This window comes from Bradysia coprophila, unplaced genomic scaffold (assembly GCF_014529535.1).
Source record: "Bradysia coprophila strain Holo2 unplaced genomic scaffold, BU_Bcop_v1 contig_232, whole genome shotgun sequence".
In the NCBI taxonomy this organism is placed as follows: domain Eukaryota; kingdom Metazoa; phylum Arthropoda; class Insecta; order Diptera; family Sciaridae; genus Bradysia; species Bradysia coprophila.
In genome coordinates, this window is record NW_023503493.1 from 20,068,119 (window position 1) to 20,089,955 (window position 21,837).

The 21,837-nt window shown below is 36.6% G+C and overlaps 2 protein-coding genes across 2 annotated transcripts; one reads left to right on the forward strand and one right to left on the reverse strand.

Annotated features, from left to right (window-relative positions):
* The first annotated feature begins 203 nt into the window (after positions 1-203).
* On the forward strand, positions 204-9,383 carry LOC119075662 (uncharacterized protein KIAA0513). The gene is made up of 9 exons (XM_037182171.1): positions 204-801; positions 6,998-7,079; positions 7,340-7,450; positions 7,519-7,833; positions 7,894-8,054; positions 8,109-8,298; positions 8,359-8,653; positions 8,731-8,825; positions 8,889-9,383. Exons 1-9 carry the CDS (start codon positions 655-657, stop codon positions 8,954-8,956), a joined length of 1,464 nt encoding a protein of 487 aa, XP_037038066.1. The 5' UTR covers positions 204-654; the 3' UTR covers positions 8,957-9,383.
* A 10,040-nt stretch (positions 9,384-19,423) lies between these two features.
* LOC119075660 (esterase B1-like) lies at positions 19,424-21,407 on the reverse strand. The gene is made up of 4 exons (XM_037182169.1): positions 20,945-21,407; positions 20,631-20,888; positions 19,968-20,567; positions 19,424-19,908 (listed from the first exon to the last, which is right to left on the reverse strand). Exons 1-4 carry the CDS (start codon positions 21,260-21,262, stop codon positions 19,453-19,455), a joined length of 1,632 nt encoding a protein of 543 aa, XP_037038064.1. The 5' UTR covers positions 21,263-21,407; the 3' UTR covers positions 19,424-19,452.
* Between the last annotated feature and the right edge of the window lie 430 nt (positions 21,408-21,837).

A 21,837-nucleotide genomic window follows, 5' to 3' on the forward strand; every position in this document is an offset into this window, starting at 1 on the left:
CGTCAACTGTAAAAAGTCGAAATAATTCGTGAACGGAACAATCAATTTGTCTTTTATACACCATACAGATTCCTTTCAAAAATCAAACGCATTCGAAGCGAAATCTGGTATATTATATACTATACAACCGAAACAATTTGACTGTAGAGAAAACTGTGTATGATGAAAAGCTCATTTTTCCGCCGAAAGTACTGCAACGATATCGTCGCATTGCCAGTAGGTCAGTGTCGCTCTCCAGTTTCGTTGTTTTTAGCTTTACAGACGCGATTTTCTTTAGATTCTTACTAAGAGTGCGAAAGTTTTCATTTTAATTTACAATTTACTTTAACCATTATTGTTGTCAAGTCAAGCGTTATTTGTCATAACAGAGTGAAATCAAAATGTTTTTCTTTGTAATTAGTTAAAGTGGGTGAATGAAAATACGCTATGCATAATGCGTATAGTTTTGTATATAATATTATATTATATGGATGTCTATGAATGTTCATACACACAGAATTTGAATAAGTAATTCCATACTTACAACGTGTAACATTGCCATAAGCGTTGATAACATTAACTAGAAAACTTGATATTCTCCATGTACATTAAATATAATTTGAATTGATTATTTTATGCCACTCCGTTAATAATAATAATAGTTACACATACAATATGGTCGATCCGCAAATTACCAAAAATCAACCGAATAGAGAAGAAAAACTGAAAAATTTTATGGGTAAAACTCCAGCTCTCTTAAAGTCGAAATTTCTTTCAGTACTGGACAGCAGCAATGAGCTGTTGAATGACATATCGAATCGGGTGGGTATAAGATTGTAAACTGAATTATAAATAAATCTTGATGTTCGATAGCTTACATTTCGGTCACATTATGGTTCAAATTTAATGAACAATAGTAGATTACTATACCAGGGAAGTAATTTGATATCTTGTATCCAGATTAGTAAAAGCAAAAAATATAGTGCTACGAGGGATTCTTTTGAAAAACAGCCTGCCGAAATCGGACACATTTCCTAGTGATATATTCGTAGATAGGTATTGGTCCCGAGAAGCCAAAACCATTTTCAAAAAAATTCGTCCAAGCTTGTGTGGCTAGTGAGAGGTGACCAAAAACCTAAAACATGCACTTTTCTTATGGAAATTTCTTGTATGCCACGAAACGTACAAGGTCGTGTGGGGTGTCATTAGAAAGGTATTTGCATGTACTTTCGGGGGTCTTGGGTCTTGTTGGGTTTAAAATTCATCCACACTGAGTTATGAGCAGTTGAAAGTATGGGTAAAAAATGGATAATTTCAGCGAACTTCTAACGGTTCCCATGCATCCGAAAAGCAACAGAAAAATTAAAAAACTGTTTTCCCCTACTGATACTGGTCTTGGCTTTCCAATAATACCAAACGTGAATGTGGTTTTGGAATGAAAATTTGATGCTCAGTATCGCTACTCAAAGAATTTGATGCATGTGCAATTTTTGATGAAAAAACATTTTTTGCCGCAATGTTAGCTGCTACTTCACTTTTTCGAAGTACGTCTATCTAAAACAATGCGAAGCAACGTATTGAAAAGGCCCTGAAACTTAATTTACGTAACCTTAAGGTTTTCAATGCCAACGAGTGATGTAAGCAAATTTATATTCCAGGGATAATTTTAAGCAGAAATACGTTGTTTTAGATACACTACCATGTACGTTTTGTTTACCTCGAGCAACTTCTGCAAGAACAGTGTAAGTTTTCAGTCTTTTTCGGTTGAAAACCTCTACTGCACGCACATCCCCAGTGAAAATGTCGGTCTCACGAGACCATGAAATAAGTATTCTCAACGGTCTAATTCCAGTCTCAAAATTGCTGGAATTCTCAATTAGGTCTCAAAATATTTTTGTTTTTGCTAAAATCATTTCGGATGAACAAATGAGAATACCGTAGACCAAACGAGTAGTCTCTTTTCGAATATTATTTCGCCAGACTGTGCGAGACTGGATGAGTCGTCTCGTTGCAGTAATATACTCAGATCGCTTGAGACGAAACAAGTAGTCTCTTTGCTAACATTTATTGGTGAACTGTGCGAGACTGGATGAGTGGTCTCGTTGCAGTTATATGTCCAGATCGCTTGAGACGGAACAAGTAGTCTCTTTGCTAACATTTATTGGTGAACTGTGCGAAACTGGATGAGTGGTCTCGTTTGAAGAAAATATTTTCGTCGATATCTGAGACCGGTTGAGTGGTCTTGTTTGAAGAAAATATTTTCTTTGATATCTGAGACCGGTTGAGTGGTCTTGTTTGAAGAAAATATTTTCTTTGATATCTGAGACCGAGTGAGTGGTCTTTTTGGAAGAAAATATTTTCTTCAATTACTGAGACCGGTTGAGTGGTCTCATTTGAAGAAAATATTTTCTTTGATATCTGAGACCGGTTGAGTGGTCTCATTTGATGAAAATATTTTCTTTGATATCTGAGACTGGTTGAGTGGTCTCATTTGAAGAAAATATTTTCTTTGATATCTGAGACCGGTTGAGTGGTCTCATTTGAAGAAAATATTTTCTTTGATATCTGAGACCGGTTGAGTGGTCTCATTTGAAGAAAATATTTTCTTTGATATCTGATACCGGTTGAGTGGTCTCATTTGAAGAAAATATTTTCTTTGATATCTGAGACCGGTTGAGTGGTCTCATTTGAAGAAAATATTTTCTTTGATATCTGAGACCGGTTGAGTGGTCTCATTTGAAGAAATAATTTTTCCGATTTCTGAGACCGGTTGAGTGTTCTCATTTGAAGAATAGTATGTTACATACCAAGGATCAAAAAGGTGTGTTTTAGACCCAGGTGGTGAAAACGTCCAGGGATGGAGCGACGCGAAGCGGAGCGGAGACCAAGGACGTTTTCACCACCGTGGTCTAAAACACACCTTTTTGATCCGTGGTATGTATACTATTTTTCTTCCTGGAGTACCAAAGTCACATTCCGAACAAAACAACATACAAAAATTTAATGTCGTTGTTTACATTTGTTGACCGTACAGCATTTTTCGTTCAGCGCGTAGCAATACCAATTAATGCATACGCGCGTAGCATTATCATTTATAACAAGAAAATCATATTTAATACTCTTCGAAATTCGAAATGTAGTGAAGCAACGCTTAATATTAATACAGAATGAATATTGAACATAAATTAGTGTATGTTTTTGCAGTTCACACAATAAATTGCTGGATTTGAGTTTAAATTGACTTCATTATATCACATGACACATTTGGGAAAGAATAAAGATAGGATCGAAAATGACATAAGCGGGAATGAAAAGTGAGAGAAAAAAGTGTCGGAGAATGTAGCTCTTTCGGTACTAAATTTGGTGAGTGAATGTGACGGTTTTGGTACTTCAGGAAGAAAAATATTTTTTCAATTCTTTGAGACCGGTCGAGTGGTCTCTTTTGAAGAAAATATTTTTTCAATGCTTTGAGACCGGTCGAGTGGTCTCTGTTGAAGAAAATATTTTTGGCAATTCTTTGAGACCGGTCGAGTGGTCTCTTTTGAAGAAAATATTTTTGGCAATTCTTTGAGACCGGTCGAGTGGTCTCTTTTGAAGAAAATATTTTTTCAATTCTTTGAGACCGGTCGAGTGGTCTCTTTCGAAGAAAATGCTAATTTTAAAAATAAATGCAACCGAATGGTTGAGGTTTTGCGTTCTTTTGGTTCGTTCTGCAGATCCAGTGAGACAACTGTTTTAAATTAAATCAAACGTTTTATTAACAAAGGAAATTGAATTGGTCAAAACAACGAAAAAAGTATGAAAACGACGCTTTTTGCGTCAACAAAATGAAGAAAGATAAATGCGAATGTACACTAAAGGTACGAAAATGACGTTTTTTGCGTCAACAAAACGAAAAAAGATAAATGCGAATGTACACTAAAGGTATGAACACGACGCTTTTTGCGTCAACAATTTCAGCTGTTTTAGTTTTTCATATCACACTGTTCATTATAATGAGTTTCATTTCTTTTTGGTGTTGTTGATCTTGAGGGTGTAGACAGTATCCATAATCGAAGATAATATTTTCTTCAAATGAGACCACTGAACCGGTCTCAGAAATCGAAAAAATTATTTCTTCAAATGAGACCACTAAACCGGTCTCAGAAATCGAAAAAATATTTTCTTCAAATGAGACCACTCAACCGGTCTCAGATATCAAAGAAAATATTTTCTTCAAATGAGACCACTCAACCGGTCTCAGATATCAAAGAAAATATTTTCTTCAAATGAGACCACTGAACCGGTCTCAGTAATCGAAGATAATATTTTCTTCAAATGAGACCACTGAACCGGTCTCAGAAATCGAAAAAATTATTTCTTCAAATGAGACCACTAAACCGGTCTCAGAAATCGAAAAAATGATTTCTTCAAATGAGACCACTCTACCGGTCTCAGAAATCGAAAAAATGATTTCTTCAAATGAGACCACTCTACCGGTCTCAGAAATCGAAAAAATGATTTCTTCAAATGAGACCACTCTACCGGTCTCAGATATCAAAGAAAATATTTTCTTCAAATGAGACCACTCAACCGGTCTCAGATATCAAAGAAAATATTTTCTTCAAATGAGACCACTCAACCGGTCTCAGATATCAAAGAAAATATTTTCTTCAAATGAGACCACTGAACCGGTCTCAGTAATCGAAGATAATATTTTCTTCAAATGAGACCACTGAACCGGTCTCAGAAATCGAAAAAATTATTTCTTCAAATGAGACCACTAAACCGGTCTCAGAAATCGAAAAAATATTTTCTTCAAATGAGACCACTCAACCGGTCTCAGATATCAAAGAAAATATTTTCTTCAAATGAGACCACTCAACCGGTCTCAGATATCAAAGAAAATATTTTCTTCAAATGAGACCACTGAACCGGTCTCAGTAATCGAAGATAATATTTTCTTCAAATGAGACCACTGAACCGGTCTCAGAAATCGAAAAAATTATTTCTTCAAATGAGACCACTAAACCGGTCTCAGAAATCGAAAAAATGATTTCTTCAAATGAGACCACTCTACCGGTCTCAGAAATCGAAAAAATGATTTCTTCAAATGAGACCACTCTACCGGTCTCAGAAATCGAAAAAATGATTTCTTCAAATGAGACCACTCTACCGGTCTCAGATATCAAAGAAAATATTTTCTTCAAATGAGACCACTCAACCGGTCTCAGATATCAAAGAAAATATTTTCTTCAAATGAGACCACTCAACCGGTCTCAGTAATTGAAGAAAATATTTTCTTCCAAAAAGACCACTCACTCGGTCTCAGATATCGAAGAAAATATTTTCTTCAAATGAGACCACTGAACCGGTCTCAGTAATTGAAGAAATTATTTTCTTCAAAAAAGACCACTCACTCGGTCTCAAGCCGCCTGCCAATGAGACTGCTCATCCGACCTCGGAAATTGTAACAACGGTTCAAAATTAGAACTCCAAATAGATATATCTGATTTAGCAGCACGTGAACGTCGACGGCCGTCCAAATTGAAAGTTAAGCATCATTCGTCGCGGTTAGTACTTGGATGGGTGACCGGAAAAAACATTACAAATAAAAAAAGGTAAAATAAAAAAATTCAAATATTACTAACGATTCTACAATTTCAGTCAGTTTGGTCTAGCGAATTATAAAAAAAGTAAAGGGTAGTGGCCATCTGTGAACTCAACATAGAAGTACAAAAAAAATCTTACGATAAATAACGAACGAAGAAAAAAGTTCTAAAAAGAAATCAAATATGAAAAGTCTCAAACGGTCTAGAAAAAACTGAAAAAAGAGAAGTCTCAAACGGTCTAGAAAAAACTCAAAAATTAGAAGTCTGAAAAAGTTTTTTTTTTTTTATGACACTCATTTATCCTCATCCAGTCTCACAAGGTCTAACAAATCCAAAATGAGACCACTCATCCATTCTCACAACGTCTAACAAACCCAAAAGGAGACCACTCATCCAGTCTCACAAGGTCTAACAAATCCAAAATGAGACCACTCAGTCAGTCTCACTACGTCTAGCAAATCCGAAACCAGACCACTCATCCAGTCTCACTACGTCTAGCAAATCCGAAACCAGACCACTCATCCAGTCTCACTACGTCTAGCAAATCCGAGACCAGACCACTCATCCAGTCTCACTACGTCTAGCAAATCCGAAAGCAGACCACTCATCCAGTCTCACTACGTCTAGCAAATCCGAAAGCAGACCACTCAGTCAGTCTCACTACGCCTAGCAAATCCGAAAGCAGACCACTGAGTCAGTCTCACTACGTCTAGCAAATCCGAAAGCAGACCACTCAGTCAGTCTCACTACGTCTAGGAAATCCGAAACCAGACCACTCAGTCAGACTAGAACATCCTCAAATGAGTCTAAAGAGAGACGTCTCATGAATTTTGGATGAACTCCGATGAACTATTTCGATAAATTCTCGGTCTCAAATATTCTCAAAGGCTCGAAATACGTAGTCTCACGGCCATACAAAAGTTTCGGTCTCAAAAAGGGTCTCAAATACGTTTTTTTTTTCACCGGGGATATTTCAATGTGGATGAATTTTAAACCCAATAAATTCATTCGGCTCAATAGTACATCTGATTACCTTTCTAATGACACCCCACACGACACTGTACGGCTCGTGTAAATGGAGAAATTTGTGTAAGAAAAGTGCAAGTTTTCGGTTTTTGATCACCTTTCACCAGACACAAAAGATTCGAAGAATTTTTTGAAACTGGTTTTGGCACATGAAAAGTCACATATAAAAAAGTCCACTGGAAAATGCGTCCGATTTCGGTGTAGGCTGTTTTTCAAAAGAATCCCTCTCAGTTCTGTCCACAGCCTAAAAAAAATCATTGAACCTTTTCTGATCTGATCTCTGACTACGCAAAACGTATTATTGAATAACGTATCGTTTTCTTTCGAAACCAATTCTAAACATAGTTTCAATAAGAAGTGTTAATGACATTGATTTTTATTATTATACTGATAATTTTCAGTTGGAATTTTCCTTAAGTTTGAGTACTTCCTCGGACAATGAAACACTCGATGACGACACAACTACAAATAAATATGAAGATGGTAAGGAAGAAGTAATCTCAATACTTTTCTTTCATACTTCACTTAGAAGATGGTTAACAACCATTGGTTACACAACGTTACGGGGTAACTGAGGGAACAACCTCTATTTATTTTATAAAACTAGTCGCACCACTAAGTCATGTTCATACAGTGAAGTAGTGCAAGGTGAAATATTGAGATTGAAAATGGGATAGGTTTTAACTTTATTGCCTGCGAAAACGAATGAAAATTTTCAATAATTTTTCATTCAATATTTATAGACGAATCATGGGATGAAAATATCATCGATTTCGAATCGAGAAAAGTTAAAGAAAGACGTGCATACGAAGAAGTCTTGTCCGGCAAATATCGCCAACCAAATCTTATAGCAAGTGAGATAATTCTGAATTTATGATGATCATCCGAATATATAAATTTATTTACCATTTTCTGCTCTAAGAAATGGCATCTGAAGGATACAACATTGTTGATATAAATACGAGATCTTCAAGTGGTAGTTGCAGTGGTGATACTAACTTCAGTGAAACAAGTACACCGAACATTGATGAGGGCAATGCCAGCACATGTAATACCCATGGTTCAATCGTCATGAGTGACAAACTGGACAACTTTGACGACATTGTTGAAGAAAAAGTACCAACGCACAAACTAACGAAACCAAATGATGAAAATGTTACCAGTCCATCGACTAGCAAATGTGATCCTGTACGAAGTAGCTTCGAGTCATCAGACTTGAACATGTGGCTGCATTCTGGTAATTTCATGTATTACATTGCTAAGAATGAGAAACGAAGGAGATATTTGTTTTGCTTAGAATCGGAGAACTCAGTTCCATCATGGGCATCGTCCATAAGTCTTGACAGCCAAACTGAAGAAGCGATCGTGGAGTTTATGAGAAAATTTGTTTCTGCATTATTTGAGGACAGCACAACGATTTCACTAGATAGTAAATCCGAGTTTGGACTCAAGTCTAGGGTAATGGCTGCTGCTCTATAAAACAGTAAGATTATGTGTAAATTCCAATTTTAGACTGAAACCGGTCGAATGTGGTTCGCTAGGTTGGTAAGCGCACAACGTGGAAAATCTAAGCGTGTGAACGAATCGACATTTTATTCATTGATTCAATACTTTGCAATTGTTCTCTTCGAGTGCGGCGACAGTGAAGACTACTCACCGGCTAAAATACTTATGAACATGTGCTTTACCTTTTATCACGAGAGTAAGTTTTGTGTGCTGTAAACAATGCGCGCATGTAAATAAAGATCAACGCTTCTTCTAGTTGATGTACCTGGTTGTGCACCGTATCACGAGTACTTGTATCATTATTTGCGTGCTCAGCCAATTTGGCAATCGCTTCGATTTTGGAATGCAGCCTTTTTCGATGCCTTACAGTGCCAACGAGTTCATCGGCCAGTTGTACCTACATCGAATCGAATATCTAAAGATCAGGTTTCTATAAAATCCGCATCATCCGAATCGTCAAATGCGAATGATAATGAAACGGAAGATTACCACATCGACGAGCTGAAGGAAGATCAGCAGTTTCAACAGAACATTTGCTTCGGACAATTAGGGTGAGCATCTGATTGTTGCATATAAGGACTATATGCAAATCGAATTATTTAAATTCAAACATTGAATTTTTCCGAAGAACGTTTACCTGTAATATGCACGCATTTGGATTGAGCCACGAACTATGTATGGAATTTTTGAGGAAACAGTCGGTTATTGCTAATTTGAGCCCAGGTTTGTCTTTCTGTTTATGTAAGGGGAGAAAGAGTACAACTATTCGTTGATTTACATTTGCAGAACAAGAGAAAATGCTTCGCGACAATGTGAATCGGATGTACAAAGAAACAGCGAAATGGCGAGCCTAGAATTGTCGTCTTGCTTTGAGGCATTTCAAGATAGCGAATAAATTTTCGGTCGAATCACAATATGACAATATCAATTTGGTTTACATAAAATACCGCTTTTCGGCTTTCAAGCAATACAAAGCTCAACATTGAAAATGAAAAGCTAACTAACTATTGACGACCGCGAATTTGAAAATCGATAAATTGCTTATAATTTTCTTGCGATATTTCTTTATGGAGGTTTAATGTCATTTCAAACCTTTTCATCATTTTTATGGCTTTTTTTACGTTGATTTCTGATTTTTTTAAACATTGATGGGGTGTCAAGGATTGAAGAGGGATTGCCATGAACATTTAATAATGCGACACCGTGGCCTTAAAAGATGATCAAGTTTAAAATCGATTTAACATTTTCTGTGATATGATTTTAACTTTTTAGTACAGTCAAAGGCAGTGAAACAGCATGAATTTGCTTTAGCTGTTTTTCAGCTGATCCACACATGCAATCAAAACTTGGACTTGTTTATACGGTTGAAGCTGCTGTATTTCTTGCTGAAATTTCACTGCTTCTAACTGTAGAATGATTGTTTGATTTATATTTATTTTAATAATGTCGTCGATTCTCTCCCTCTATTTAAATTAAGGAAATCGTAAAATATCATTTATCAACGACAAAATATCATGGGTCTTTGTTCTCTGGTTGATGCTTAAGTCTAAGCTTCAGGCACAAATAAAAGTACGAGGGGCACCCTAAAAGTTTCGGGAATCGGGTATTTCCGACGCATAAAAGTATTTTATTCGAACATATTCGTAAATTTCAACATTTTTTAAGTAAAATGATGTCTTAACATCGTAAAAAAACAGATTTTGATATGAGTTGAGGAACAATTATAAAAAGGCTTGTCGGCCATTTTTTAAAATGGAGGAATTCATTTTCTGAAGTGCTGTTCGTTTTTTATTTTTTCTTAAATAATTATTTTTTATTAAAGTATTTTTATGTTCTCATGTAAAGTATGGCCCATCTAAATGGTAATAAGTAATATACGCGGCCTTCAAATGTTGACATTTCGTAGTAATGCGATAAATTAAAAACACCTAATGCTGACGGATTCAGAGCTCCACAGATCTGCCTCAAAAACAGGTTTTGATAACTGAAAGTACTTTGCTGTTGCAATAGACTCTCAGCTATCAGAAAAGTCATAATTCATGTGAAATAATTTGATATACGCAGATAAAACCAGTTTGATCTTAGTCAGTGTCCCTTGGCAAATTGTGTAGTCCTAGAACAATTTCGCTAAAAACTTTCCGAGAACTTATATTTTTACTGTATTTTTTTCGATTATAAATTCCTCACTTTTACTCAAATCAAATTAACCAAGAAACAGCCACGATATAGGCCTTAAGGCACGCAAAATGTGATCTTCAGTATCAGACTTTTTCGTGATTTAAATTTCTCGGCCTCAATATCTCAGAAGCGAAAAACGTTCCGCCTGGAAAGGGATGGACTTTCATAACTGAAACATAAGCTATTGTTTCACTAGGAAACAGGCCATGCTGCATCTCAAATTTTAGAAATAAACTGATCCATTTTGTAGGGCCGCTCTCGCAGTGAAATTGCATGTGAATCTAATTCTTTTGATTTTTCCCGTAATTTCTGATGAAATCTGTTAGGATTTCTTAGATACATATTTTTAGGATTCTTTTATCGAACTATGCTGGTATTACATCGATACTGTGACCCAAACAACAGATACCCTGGTCTAAACTTGCCAAAGTCGTGAAATTTTAGTTAAATTTTTAATGATAAGCCCTAATGTCTGAGTACACCCTTTTTTCGAACTGAGTTGGCTATTTACCTTAAAAAATGTAGAAATTTACGAATATGTTCAAATTATAATACTTATATGCGTCGGAAATACCCGATTCCCGAAACTTTTAGGGTGCTCCTCGTATCACCCATAAATCATATTAAAAATGGATTTGTAATAACGCGGAAAACATCAAGTATCCGAGGGATTAGGGTTAACGAAATTTGGTTTTACTGGCAATTATTAATTTTGTTAGCCGAAAAAATACATTGGAAACGTTACACTGGTCAACAAACCAACAACGTTTCACAGACCATTCCTCCTCTTTCTGTACATTTAGTTAAATTAACGAATTTATTAACAACAAAAAATCTTATTTTAGATAGAAATTCAATTTCCTTGTTGCACTTAAATTAAAATTTGTGATAATCGCCAAAAATACAATTGTGTGATGATAGAAACACAAATCATAATCTTAGCTAAGACAATAACACTTAACAAACAAAAATCCTTGTAGCAAAAACGAAAGCATTTTCGAAAAATGAAAAGTTTTAAATCTATTTCAATTAAAATTAAAATTATTTTTAATAAACGAAATTATATGAAATTACAGGAAGATATATCAATACAAAGTATAATATAAAAATTCACAACATGCCCTTTTTCGTATCTTTTTGTTGCTATTATGGCCTCTTAACCAAATTCTTCAAAGAACAATAGCGATCATGATCACTTGAAGCGTGAGTGGTACCCTCAATAGAATACTGAAACTGGGAAGTCAATTGTTTTTTTTTTATCAACAAACGAAAAAAAAGATTGCTCGCAATTGCGCAGCCAGTAAAAAATTGACCTTTTCAAAAAATAAATTTTACAATAAATAAAAATCATCTACTCTATTAGTTCCTAATGTTGCCGCGTTCGCTCTTTGAATGGCAATTGAAATTTTCTGTAACAAATAATCTGTTGAACGTGGTTCCCCTGAAGCAGCCTTCATGATTGACCACAATTTTTGAACAAATTTCATAGTTTCTGGCCCCATACAACCTAAAGTTTCGAAAGCTGACGGAGTGAACAAATAATGTTTGTAATGATTATGTTTAAATCTTTCCGTATCCGCAATTGACCGTTTTTTCTTGCTAGATTCCTTAATGTATGAAGGAGCTAATATATCCCTAATTGCTACATCCCATAGAATAGCTTTTCTATGACTCCAAGGAATTAAGGTCATACCATCCGGCCTTTTACCATAATCTCTACATATTAATGCCGAGCAGGGGAACAACACCCAGACGGTAAAAGTAAGCTTCGTACTACATAAAAGTAACACTTTTACTACACACTTTACTATTTTTACTGTCAGTCTAATATTGCCGATGTCAATTGAGATTTATGTTTTCTTGTCTGAAAAAATTTCTTTCAGACAAAATTATCTTAACAGCCTTATTTTCTCAAAATGTTTAGCTCTGAAGGAAAAACCCTTTGATGGGCGAAATACCCAATTCGAAATTTAGAAATTAAAGTCTCATTCAATCGTCCAAGGTGTACGCCTAAACATTTTGCGAAAATCAGGCTGTTAAAATAATTTTGTCGATTTTTTGCAATATTCCGAAGGTATATTGACGTATTTGTGACTCGATTGATTCAGTCCGTTTGGTTATAATTTGATACATTTGACTGAGATTAAACATAGCTTTGTCAAACTCGGTAATGCTGGTCGTCAAACCACATTTAGCAAATTTCACGACTGTTGCAGCTCCATCATTCACGTTACAATCACTGTAGAAGTAAATTTCATGTTGATTTGACTTCTTTTCTCATAAGAAATAAATGGGCTTACATTGTAGCAATGTCGGCCTGTTGATTTTTTTGAAGAAAGTGCAGAGCATATTTGGTACCCGCAGCTGATAGACTAACCTCGTCTGACTTACTCACAACATCGTGAAGTATTAGAATTTCACCCTTTTTATTGTGATTCTGTAAAATTTCACCATGTTTCTGTAAACGAGTAAAGCTCGTAAGAATAAACACAGCCGCAATACGTTCCTCAACCATCCCCTTTACCTTAACACTTTCTAAAACAATATAATTCTCCATTTCTTTGCCTTGAGTGGGTCGAAAAATTCGATTTTTTACCGTGTTCCATCCCCAACTTGCCGGTTTCTTTACCATATTAACAAAAGCCCATCTTTTCCAACTTTGTTGGACGGGTGTCATGTATGTTTGCAAGCCTTCAATTTCATGATTATTCTGCACTGCATGTCCCACAGCACAGTCGATAGACACATTGGTTTTCACCTAGCAGGGTAATAGAGGTTTTTAAACGTCAAATAGAGTAGAATTTTGATACCAATAGTACCATTAGCAGCCTTAATGGTAATGGTAATTTTGCAATGACATTACGAAAAAAAAGGTATGGAAATATTCGCATACTTCGATTAAAGTACTACTTTATTTTTTTCTATTACCCTGCTAGGTGCTTTGCATGAACGCTTTTTTTAATTTTTAAATAAGTATATTTTCAATAGCAAAAAAAATAAAATAAAATAAATCTCCTCCTTCAGTCAAGGGGATTAGAACCCAAACGAAGACCAACAGCAGTTCTAGCGGACTTATTATCTAAGAGCAAACCCAATTGGCTCGATGGAACTACTTGCAGCCACTTTGAAGATTCTTTAGTTGATGACGCAAGGAGTATTGCACGAGCAACGGGTACACTAGATGCAAACATCTCGTCAAACTTACTGTTAATCCTTGACAGAGCCCAATTATTTTATTTCTTTTTCTTTTCATCATTCTCTGGAACGAAATCTCGAGGAATTTCCTCAATTAACTCTAAAATATTGGAATCGACAACGCACTGCTCCTAGCATGAACACTACTTTGACAAACGTCGAATTTGGAGGCTTTTGTGATGAGAGCTACCGCTTAAGATTGATTGTATTGTGTGTTTGAACTCACACAACTAAAACAAGTCACCTATCTTCACGATAGAAACGCAGTGCCTACTGTGACTTCATCAGCCTCCAAATATTTCTTATGTTCATGCTAGGAGCAGTGCGTTGGAATCGATCATTGGAAAATTGAATTTTCTCAAAATCTCATTTGATAACTCTAAAGTAGAATAGACAGCAGACAGATAAGCTGGCACTGCAATATCTTCTACTTTCCTAATACCTAAGCCACCTAAAATCAAAGGGAGAAAAGCCTGATCCCAAGCAAAGTCTGAAACCCTAACATTCACAATGTCCCCGAGAGTTGATCGATAAATCTCGTCAACCTGCCTCAGACGATCTACTAAAAGATACGTTTGAGAAGAACGCAACAAATAATTGAACTTACAGCTACCCAAGGACTTCCTAAAGATACACAAAGCCGGGTGCACATCCCTCAATTTCAAGCGATCATACATCATATCAATCATATCGATTTTGACACTGAAAAAAAAAGTGTCATTTCATACAGAATCCTTGCAAATCTCCTAGAAAACAGTGATTAGATAATGATGTGTAAGTCATTTTAGATTGACTTAAAACAGTCTAATTTTTCTAGAGTTTCAATGAATTACTATACTATACAGTCTAAGGGGAAAAATTGACAATTTAAAAAGAAATTGAATGAAATTTATTTCAATTTTTTACTCCGTTTACGTGACAATTCCTTTGTTCTATTTAACAACTGTCATGTAAACGGACGCTAAACGGAGTGCTCTTTTTAAGTGGAAACTAAACTTTACGTTGTCCCTTTAACCTGTCATATACGGCTCGATAACGGCGACAAAAATAATAACAAGCTCTAGGTAATATGGTCTTCTATAGAGTAAAATTCATGTTAAAAAAATTGAAGTACAAGATTTGAAATCAACAGATTAAAAATACTTTGACCGATGGAAGTAATAGACCCGAAAATAATTTATTTTATTTATTTATTTATTAAGTCAACGGCTATTAAAAGCTAACTGACTACAAAAGCAAATTAAAATTGCAAAACAAACTTTGGCTCAATACTTCAATCGTTAACAAAAGAAACAGTTATGAAAGTTCTCAACCCAAACGATTAAAAGAAAAATCACTATCAATCCGAAGACCAAAATTATATACAAATGAACTAAAAAAAGTCAAAAACAATAGTAATAAATGACAAAAAAATCGATATTGATTAACATTCCAAACGATATGAGGCGAAACAAGACCTGTTTGACAGGTTGAAATTAACTATGAGCACAACGAGCTCGCTACAACAAAACTACGTACAGCTACACCCTCGGCTACTTTCTTTTTGGTAACAAAATCGCGTATACGAACGCCAGTCGGCCACAGTTCAGAGCGCATTATGTAGATGTAATTGGCCTCGGGAAGTGTAATTTTATACTGCAAGAAATGCACATCTTCCATGGTTTTCCCAGTCGGCAACAACAAGGCGAAATTCAAATTTCCTTTATCTATTTCCAACTTGTCGACTAGGTATGATCTTAAATGGTCAATAGTGACGTCTTTACCAATGTTCGAAATAACCACACTCCGCTTAGGATAATTACGAGTAGCCTTGCTGGTGTCACAGGTCTCCTTCCTCTTATTCGATTCACCAGGCAATAATGTCGTATCAGCAAGGCTTTTTGGTGCTAACGAAGCGAGGCTGGGCAGTTGCGAAACAAATTGGGCGCTAATCGATTCCATGAAATTTTCCATCAGAGTCTTGAATGTGTTAACAAACTGTAGCAGATCATTCGACAATGTATTCGTCAAAAGACTAATCGCATCATTGACTCGGTCGACAGCTGCGGATAGGTTCCTGTTTCCAGCGTTACAATCGTAACAATACCAATGTATGTTGAGGCATGAATTGACGGTGTTCAGCATTGATTTATTTACGCCGACACATTTAATATGAAACGATTCGTTGCAAACACCAGTACATGAAATATAATCAGCATTCAGGATCGCATTCGAACAAGACTTGCATATCGATGCCATTTTGCAATGTGAATCGTTTACTCTCGCGTTGCTCAATAAAGTGTTGGTTGTCTCTGTCCAAAAATTTTCAAAAGTACTACTGGAACAATGGCCAAATATTTGTCACGTTCCGTTCAATTGTTTTCCGAAAATGACTAATTATTTAGATTTAAAACTAAATTTCAGCAAAATGCTACTTTGACGATCACAGAAACTACTAATTTTACCGTAATTCAGGCAAATATAGTTCGAAAACAAAAAATAAACAAACAAAAAACACGAAAAAGTGCAAGAGACGATCGAAACACGTCTGACAAAAACAACACTAATACTAGTCTTATGCTTGTCGTCTGTAACAGGTAATGTATCTGGTCTCTCGTATGTTTTTGTGGTATTCTTCGATCGGTAGCACCATGACATCTAAGACTATATTTTACACTTACACTAAATATAATGCTCTTCGAGTTACATGTTTATAAAAACAAGGCATCAGAACAGTCGGAGCGTTTGCTGCGACTTAGCCCCGTACGGGTTGCTAGGAATCTCGCGCCGCGTCATTCACAATAATTCACATTTTGACACATTTTGTATAAGGAAGATGTCACTTTGTGAGTTATTGTGAATGACGCGGCGCGAGATTCCCTAACACCCCCGTACGACCCGTAATCCTATTTCGTCCGAAACCATAATACGTCCGTAGCCGTAATACGCCCGGAACCCTAATACGTCTACAACCCTCTAATGCGTCTGTTACCAAAATGCAAGTCAAGTTGGGCATGGTCAAATTTACTGAAAGTGTTCATTTTTAAAATTGCGCATAGCGCAATTACGAAAGCCCGTACGAAGTACCTCTCAAATAAAACCAACAATTTACGATATTATTTTAGAAACCCAAAATTTTTTGCCAACTTTCTATTGGGTATTCAATTATCTCTCAAATGAAACAAAAACTAGCAAAATTGGATGAGATTTACTCGATTTATATGCAAAAAACACTTAGGGCCGAGTAGCGGCCTTAGTCCAAGGGCCCAAACTTGAAACTTTTCTTGCCATCATTCTATTCGACATTCAATTATCTCTCAAATGAAACAAAAACTAGCAAAATCGGATGAGATTTACTCGATTTATGTGCAAAAAACACTTAGGGCCGAATGGCGGCCTTAGTCCAAGGGCCCAAATTTGAAACTTTTTTCGCCACGTTCTTTTCGATATTCAATTACCTTCCATAAATAACTAGATCTAGCAAAATCGGATGAGATTTACTCGATTTATGTGCAAAAAACACTTAGGGCCGAGTAGCGGCCTTAGTCCAAAGGCCCAAATTTTAAACTTTTTTCGCCACGTTCTTTTCGGTATTCAATTACCTTCCATAAAAGACTAAATCTAGCAAAATCGGATGAGATTTACTCGATTTATGTGCAAAAAACACTTAGGACCGAGTAGCGGCCTTAGTCCAAGGGCCCAAATTTGAAACTTTTTTTTGCCATAATTCTATTCGGCATTCAATTATCTCTCAAATGAAACAAAATCTAGCAAAATCGGATGAGATTTACTCGATTTATGTGCAAAAAACACTTAGGGCCGAGTACCGGCCTTAGTCCAAGGGCCCAAATTTGAAACTTTTTTCGCCACGTTATTTTCGGTATTCAATTACCTTCCATAAAAAACTAAATCTAGCAAAATCGGATGAGATTTACTCGATTTATGTGCAAAAAACACTTAGGGCCGAGTAGCGGCGTGTATAAAACTTCATAAAAGCACTGAAGAATTCAGAATTGGCAGAGGTGTACGACAGGGTGACACCATATCACCTAAGTTATTCACATCGATTCTTGAGAGTACCTGAGTAATATCCGTTTCGCAGATGACATCTCCCTGATGGCAGCTGATCTAGATCAGGCGCAAATTATGTTGCAACAGCTGAATGAGGAGTCAAACAAAGTCGGCCTCAAGATGAATTTGTCGAAAACGAAAATCATGACAAACGTTGACGACGACAGAGACATTAAAATCGGTGATACTGTCATTGAAAGAGTCGACAGTTATGTGTACCTAGGTCACAAATTGAAGTTGGGTCTAGACAACCAAATTGCAGAAATAAAACGTAGAATTGGTATTGCATGGGCAGCAGTGCCTACCTTTTGGAAACTTATTTCTTGAATTTCTCGAAATTTCTCGAATTTCTTGAATTTTCTCGAATTCGAGAAATTCGAGAAACTTCAAGAAACTTGAGAAATTAGTTTCTTGAAATTTCTTGAATTTCTCGAAGTTTCTCGAATTTTCTGGAATTTCTTGAATTCGAGAAATTCAAGAAACTTTGAGAAATTCAAGAAATATTTCTCGAAATTTCTTGAATTTCTCGAAGTTTCTTGAATTTCTCAAAGTTTCTTGAATTTCTCGATTTTCTCTAAAAGTTTCTAAAAAGTAGGCCCTGATGGGCAGTGTTCGGAAAACTCAGGCTAATTTTCAAAAGCAAAATGAACAATAGTCTGAAACGTAAAGCGTTCGATACGTGTGTCCTTCCTGTGCTCACATATGGAGCGGAAACGTTAACGTTAACAAAAGCTTCCGAAAATAAATTAAGAGTGGCACAAAGAGCTATGGAACGAAGTATGCTTGGAATTACGCTCAGAGATAGAATGACAAATCAATGGATTCGACAACAAACAAAAGTCGTTGATGTCATGGAAAGAATAGCATCTTTAAAGTGGAGCTGGGCGGGACATATTGCAAGAAGGACGGACGAACGTTGGACCAAAAAGATCATGAACTGGAGACCACCTAAAACACGACCTAGAGGTAGATCACCAGAGAGATGGAGTAATGGTATAAAGAGAATTGCAGGCGCAAATTGGCAACAAGTGGCAACTAATCGTTCGGAATGGAAAAGAATTGGGGAGGCCTACGTCCAGCAGTGGACAGAAACAGGCTGAAAAAGAAGAAGAAGAAGAAGCGGCCTTAGTGCAAGGGTCCAAATTTGAAACTTTTTTGCCATCATTCTATTCGGCATTCAATTATCTCTCAAATGAAACAAAAACGAGCAAAATCGGATGAGATTTACTCGATTTATGTCCAAAAAACACTTAGGGCCGAGTAGCGGCCTTAGTCCAAGGGCCCAAATTTGAAACTTTTTTCGACACGTTCTTTTCGGTATTCAATTACCTTCCATAAAAAACTAAATCTGGCAAAATCGGATGAGATTTACTCGATTTATGTGGAAAAAAACACTTAGGGCCGAGTAACGACCTTTGAGCCCTCCCAACAAGCTCGCGTTGCATCCTACACAAAAACAATGTTCAGCAACTTTGTTCTACTCGTCAATACCTTTCATTTAATATATCACAAGCAGCTATTGCGTGCGTATTTCGGTAGATATCGTCGAAAGACTGAAAAACACCTATAGGGCCCTAGCTCTGGAAGGGCCGACCCTACCATGCCCATTTTCGAACTTGACCTTACTTTTGTCGATACCAATCGGGGAAAAAAATAATTTTGAAAAAAGGTTGTGATTTGCTCAAGCTAGAGGGGTCACAGACGGACGGACGGACGGACATTTTTTTTATTGCGGATTCGTCATCTATGAAAATAACCAAATGCTTTGCCCTTACTGTCTGCTTCCAATTCGACGTGTTACAAACGGCATATTAATCTTATAAGCCCCCAGTACTTCGTACGGGGCTAAAAAGAAATGAAGAATATGGTGTCAATTCTGGTTCAATTCAAGAAAATAATCAGAAAAGACCCCTTCGTTATTTATTTTTCAATACATTGGAACTTGAAGTTCTTCATAAACGGAGTCCCAGACCTTCATCCTATTGATTTCGGGAAGTTCGATTTCAGTTACATTGTTCTCGGTAATGTTAATACATTTGAAAGAATTAGTTTCACCGTACGGCTTTATCTTCAAATTCGATACTTCCTCGCAGTTTGGATTGCCGCTGATTGCGAAACCAGTGAAAATTCCAACCATTCTCTGAATAGTCTTAAATTCCCTCGAATCAAACGATGGAGGAGTGTGGTAGTTCGTTGTAAACAAATAAAATATGTCATCAGCGTGACATGCTCCTCGGTAGTGTTGAGTTTTCTTTAAGGCCTTGAACATGTTCAATTCAGCGTCAACATCAAATCGCAGCAAGTATGTGCTAGCTGAAGAATACTTCGAACGTGACTGCAGCAAACGATGCAGACCGTGCCAAAAATGAAAATCCGAACTGAACTGAAAAATTCAGGTCGAAATGAGCACTTGCAGTGAATCGGTTTCGTTTTCACACATACCCTCAAATATTGTTCTTGATTCTCAATCGAAGGTAATGCGCTACCGTAGTACAGATCCCTGATTCTTGTTCCAAATTTAGAAGCTTCTTCGTCATCAGACTTTAAATTCAAATCATTTAGAGGTGCGAAATAGCCTGGCGTCTGCAGTAATTCGTAAGCTTTTTCTTCTTCGATGAAAGCCCTCAGCAGCCCTTCAAAGGATGTACCCATTACGATTATATCTATTGAATTTGACCAAGCTTCACGGGCCATTTCAATCGGTTCCTTGGAAATAAAACAGTTTGTCGTCTCATATGGTTCAACAACCGGTGCGAATGGAACCATTATTCCGAAACCGTACTGCTCTTCAAAACTCATCAAAGTCCTGGAAGCATTGTCCAGTTCGAAAGCTGGAATGGTTTCGAGAAACTCTAAAATTTCCTTTTCATTTTGTGGGTCCCCTTTCCACCCAAGAATTTCAGCCAATCGTTGTGCTTGTTTATTTCGTCTTGCCAATGACCAAGTTCGGTTAAATACTGATCCCGACATAATTATAGCCCGTTGAAATAGTCCTTCCGATTGTGGCGTTATCGTTAAAAAGTTAACAGATGCTCCTCCAGCCTGAAGTTATAAATGAATAAGAAGAACAAAAAAGTCATAAGTTAAGCAAAATTCGATTCTTACGGATTCGCCAAATATCGTGCACCGTTTCTTATCACCTCCAAAGTTATGTATATTTCTTTGGATCCATTTTAGAGCGAAAATTTGATCCTTAAGACCCACATTTCCAGGAACTTTCAGACTCTCGTCATCTAGACTTAAAAACCCTATAGCTCCAAGACGATAATTAAAGGATACCAACACAACATTCTTTTCTATTATGTAATCTGGTCCATACAAATCCGTTCGGCTTGAGCCTCGGCAGTAACCACCCCCGTGGATCTATATGCTCGTATTTTATCATTTGTAATCAGAAATTTACAGTGAATAATACTCACCCAAATCATAACCGGATGTAGTTCCTTCGGCTGCATATTTCTGGTGTAAATGTTAATCGTTCCACTATTCTCTTGTCCGTCTTGCAACCCTGTCATAAAGTCAGTCATGCAATAGCTAGGACCTTCTTGTGTTGCATCGAATGCATCAGTCCAATTTTCAGGACTTTCCGCTTCCCTAAATCGAAGTTTTCCGAGTGGAGCTTTCATATAGGGCATACCACGAAAACTATAGTACTCCGATGCGAACAGGTTCTTTGTTTTGAGGCCTCTAACCGGCCCATTTTCAATATTAACTAAACAAAAATCAGACGATGCCATATCTTGTCGAACTATTAGTTAGGTGAAAGATGCAAAGACTGAAGTAATATAATACGTTAAAAATGTTATCATCGTCGTTATCACCACTCAAACATTATCTTTATTTTGTTATATTGTTCAACTCTAGCTATGTTTACGTTTTTATACAGTAAAAGCATAGCATCTGAACCAAGCACTATGACATAAGTTGTGGATATCCATCAACCGCTCGATTCCTGCACAAAGTAGGGAAAAATTAAATCGAAAAATGTACAACGTGCCCGATTTCCTCCGACTCGACAAAGCCGACAACTTTCTTCGGTTCCCCAGCTGTGTGAGTTCAAAATTGCAATTACATTACTTTCAAAATGCCAGATGTGCGTGAGATTCGTTCCCTGTTCGAAAAAAGAAGTTCTAGCTAAATCTTCCGACTACTTTCTTCGGTTCCCCAGGTGTGTGAGTTCAAAATTGCAATTACTTTCAAAATGCCAGATGTGCGTGAGATTAATTCCCTTTTCGAAAAAAGAAGTTCTAGCTAAATCTTAAAATACCCATTAAGTTAATTCTCCACCCCCGGCCTATCTAAAAGTCTTTAC

Bases quoted from the DNA above. Each gene is read 5' to 3' on its own strand.
- LOC119075662 (XM_037182171.1), top strand. From the start codon at position 655: ATGGTCGATCCGCAAATTACCAAAAATCAACCGAATAGAGAAGAAAAA. The intron at 7,451-7,518 runs GTGAGATAATTC...TTCTGCTCTAAG, and splicing joins CCAACCAAATCTTATAGCAA to AAATGGCATCTGAAGGATAC. The intron at 8,055-8,108 runs GTAATGGCTGCT...TTCCAATTTTAG, and splicing joins AGTTTGGACTCAAGTCTAGG to ACTGAAACCGGTCGAATGTG.
- LOC119075660 (XM_037182169.1), bottom strand. From the start codon at position 21,262: ATGGCATCGTCTGATTTTTGTTTAGTTAATATTGAAAATGGGCCGGTT. The intron at 20,889-20,944 runs GTGAGTATTATT...ACGAGCATATAG, and splicing joins TACATCCGGTTATGATTTGG to ATCCACGGGGGTGGTTACTG. The intron at 19,909-19,967 runs GTATGTGTGAAA...TGAATTTTTCAG, and splicing joins ATCAAGAACAATATTTGAGG to TTCAGTTCGGATTTTCATTT.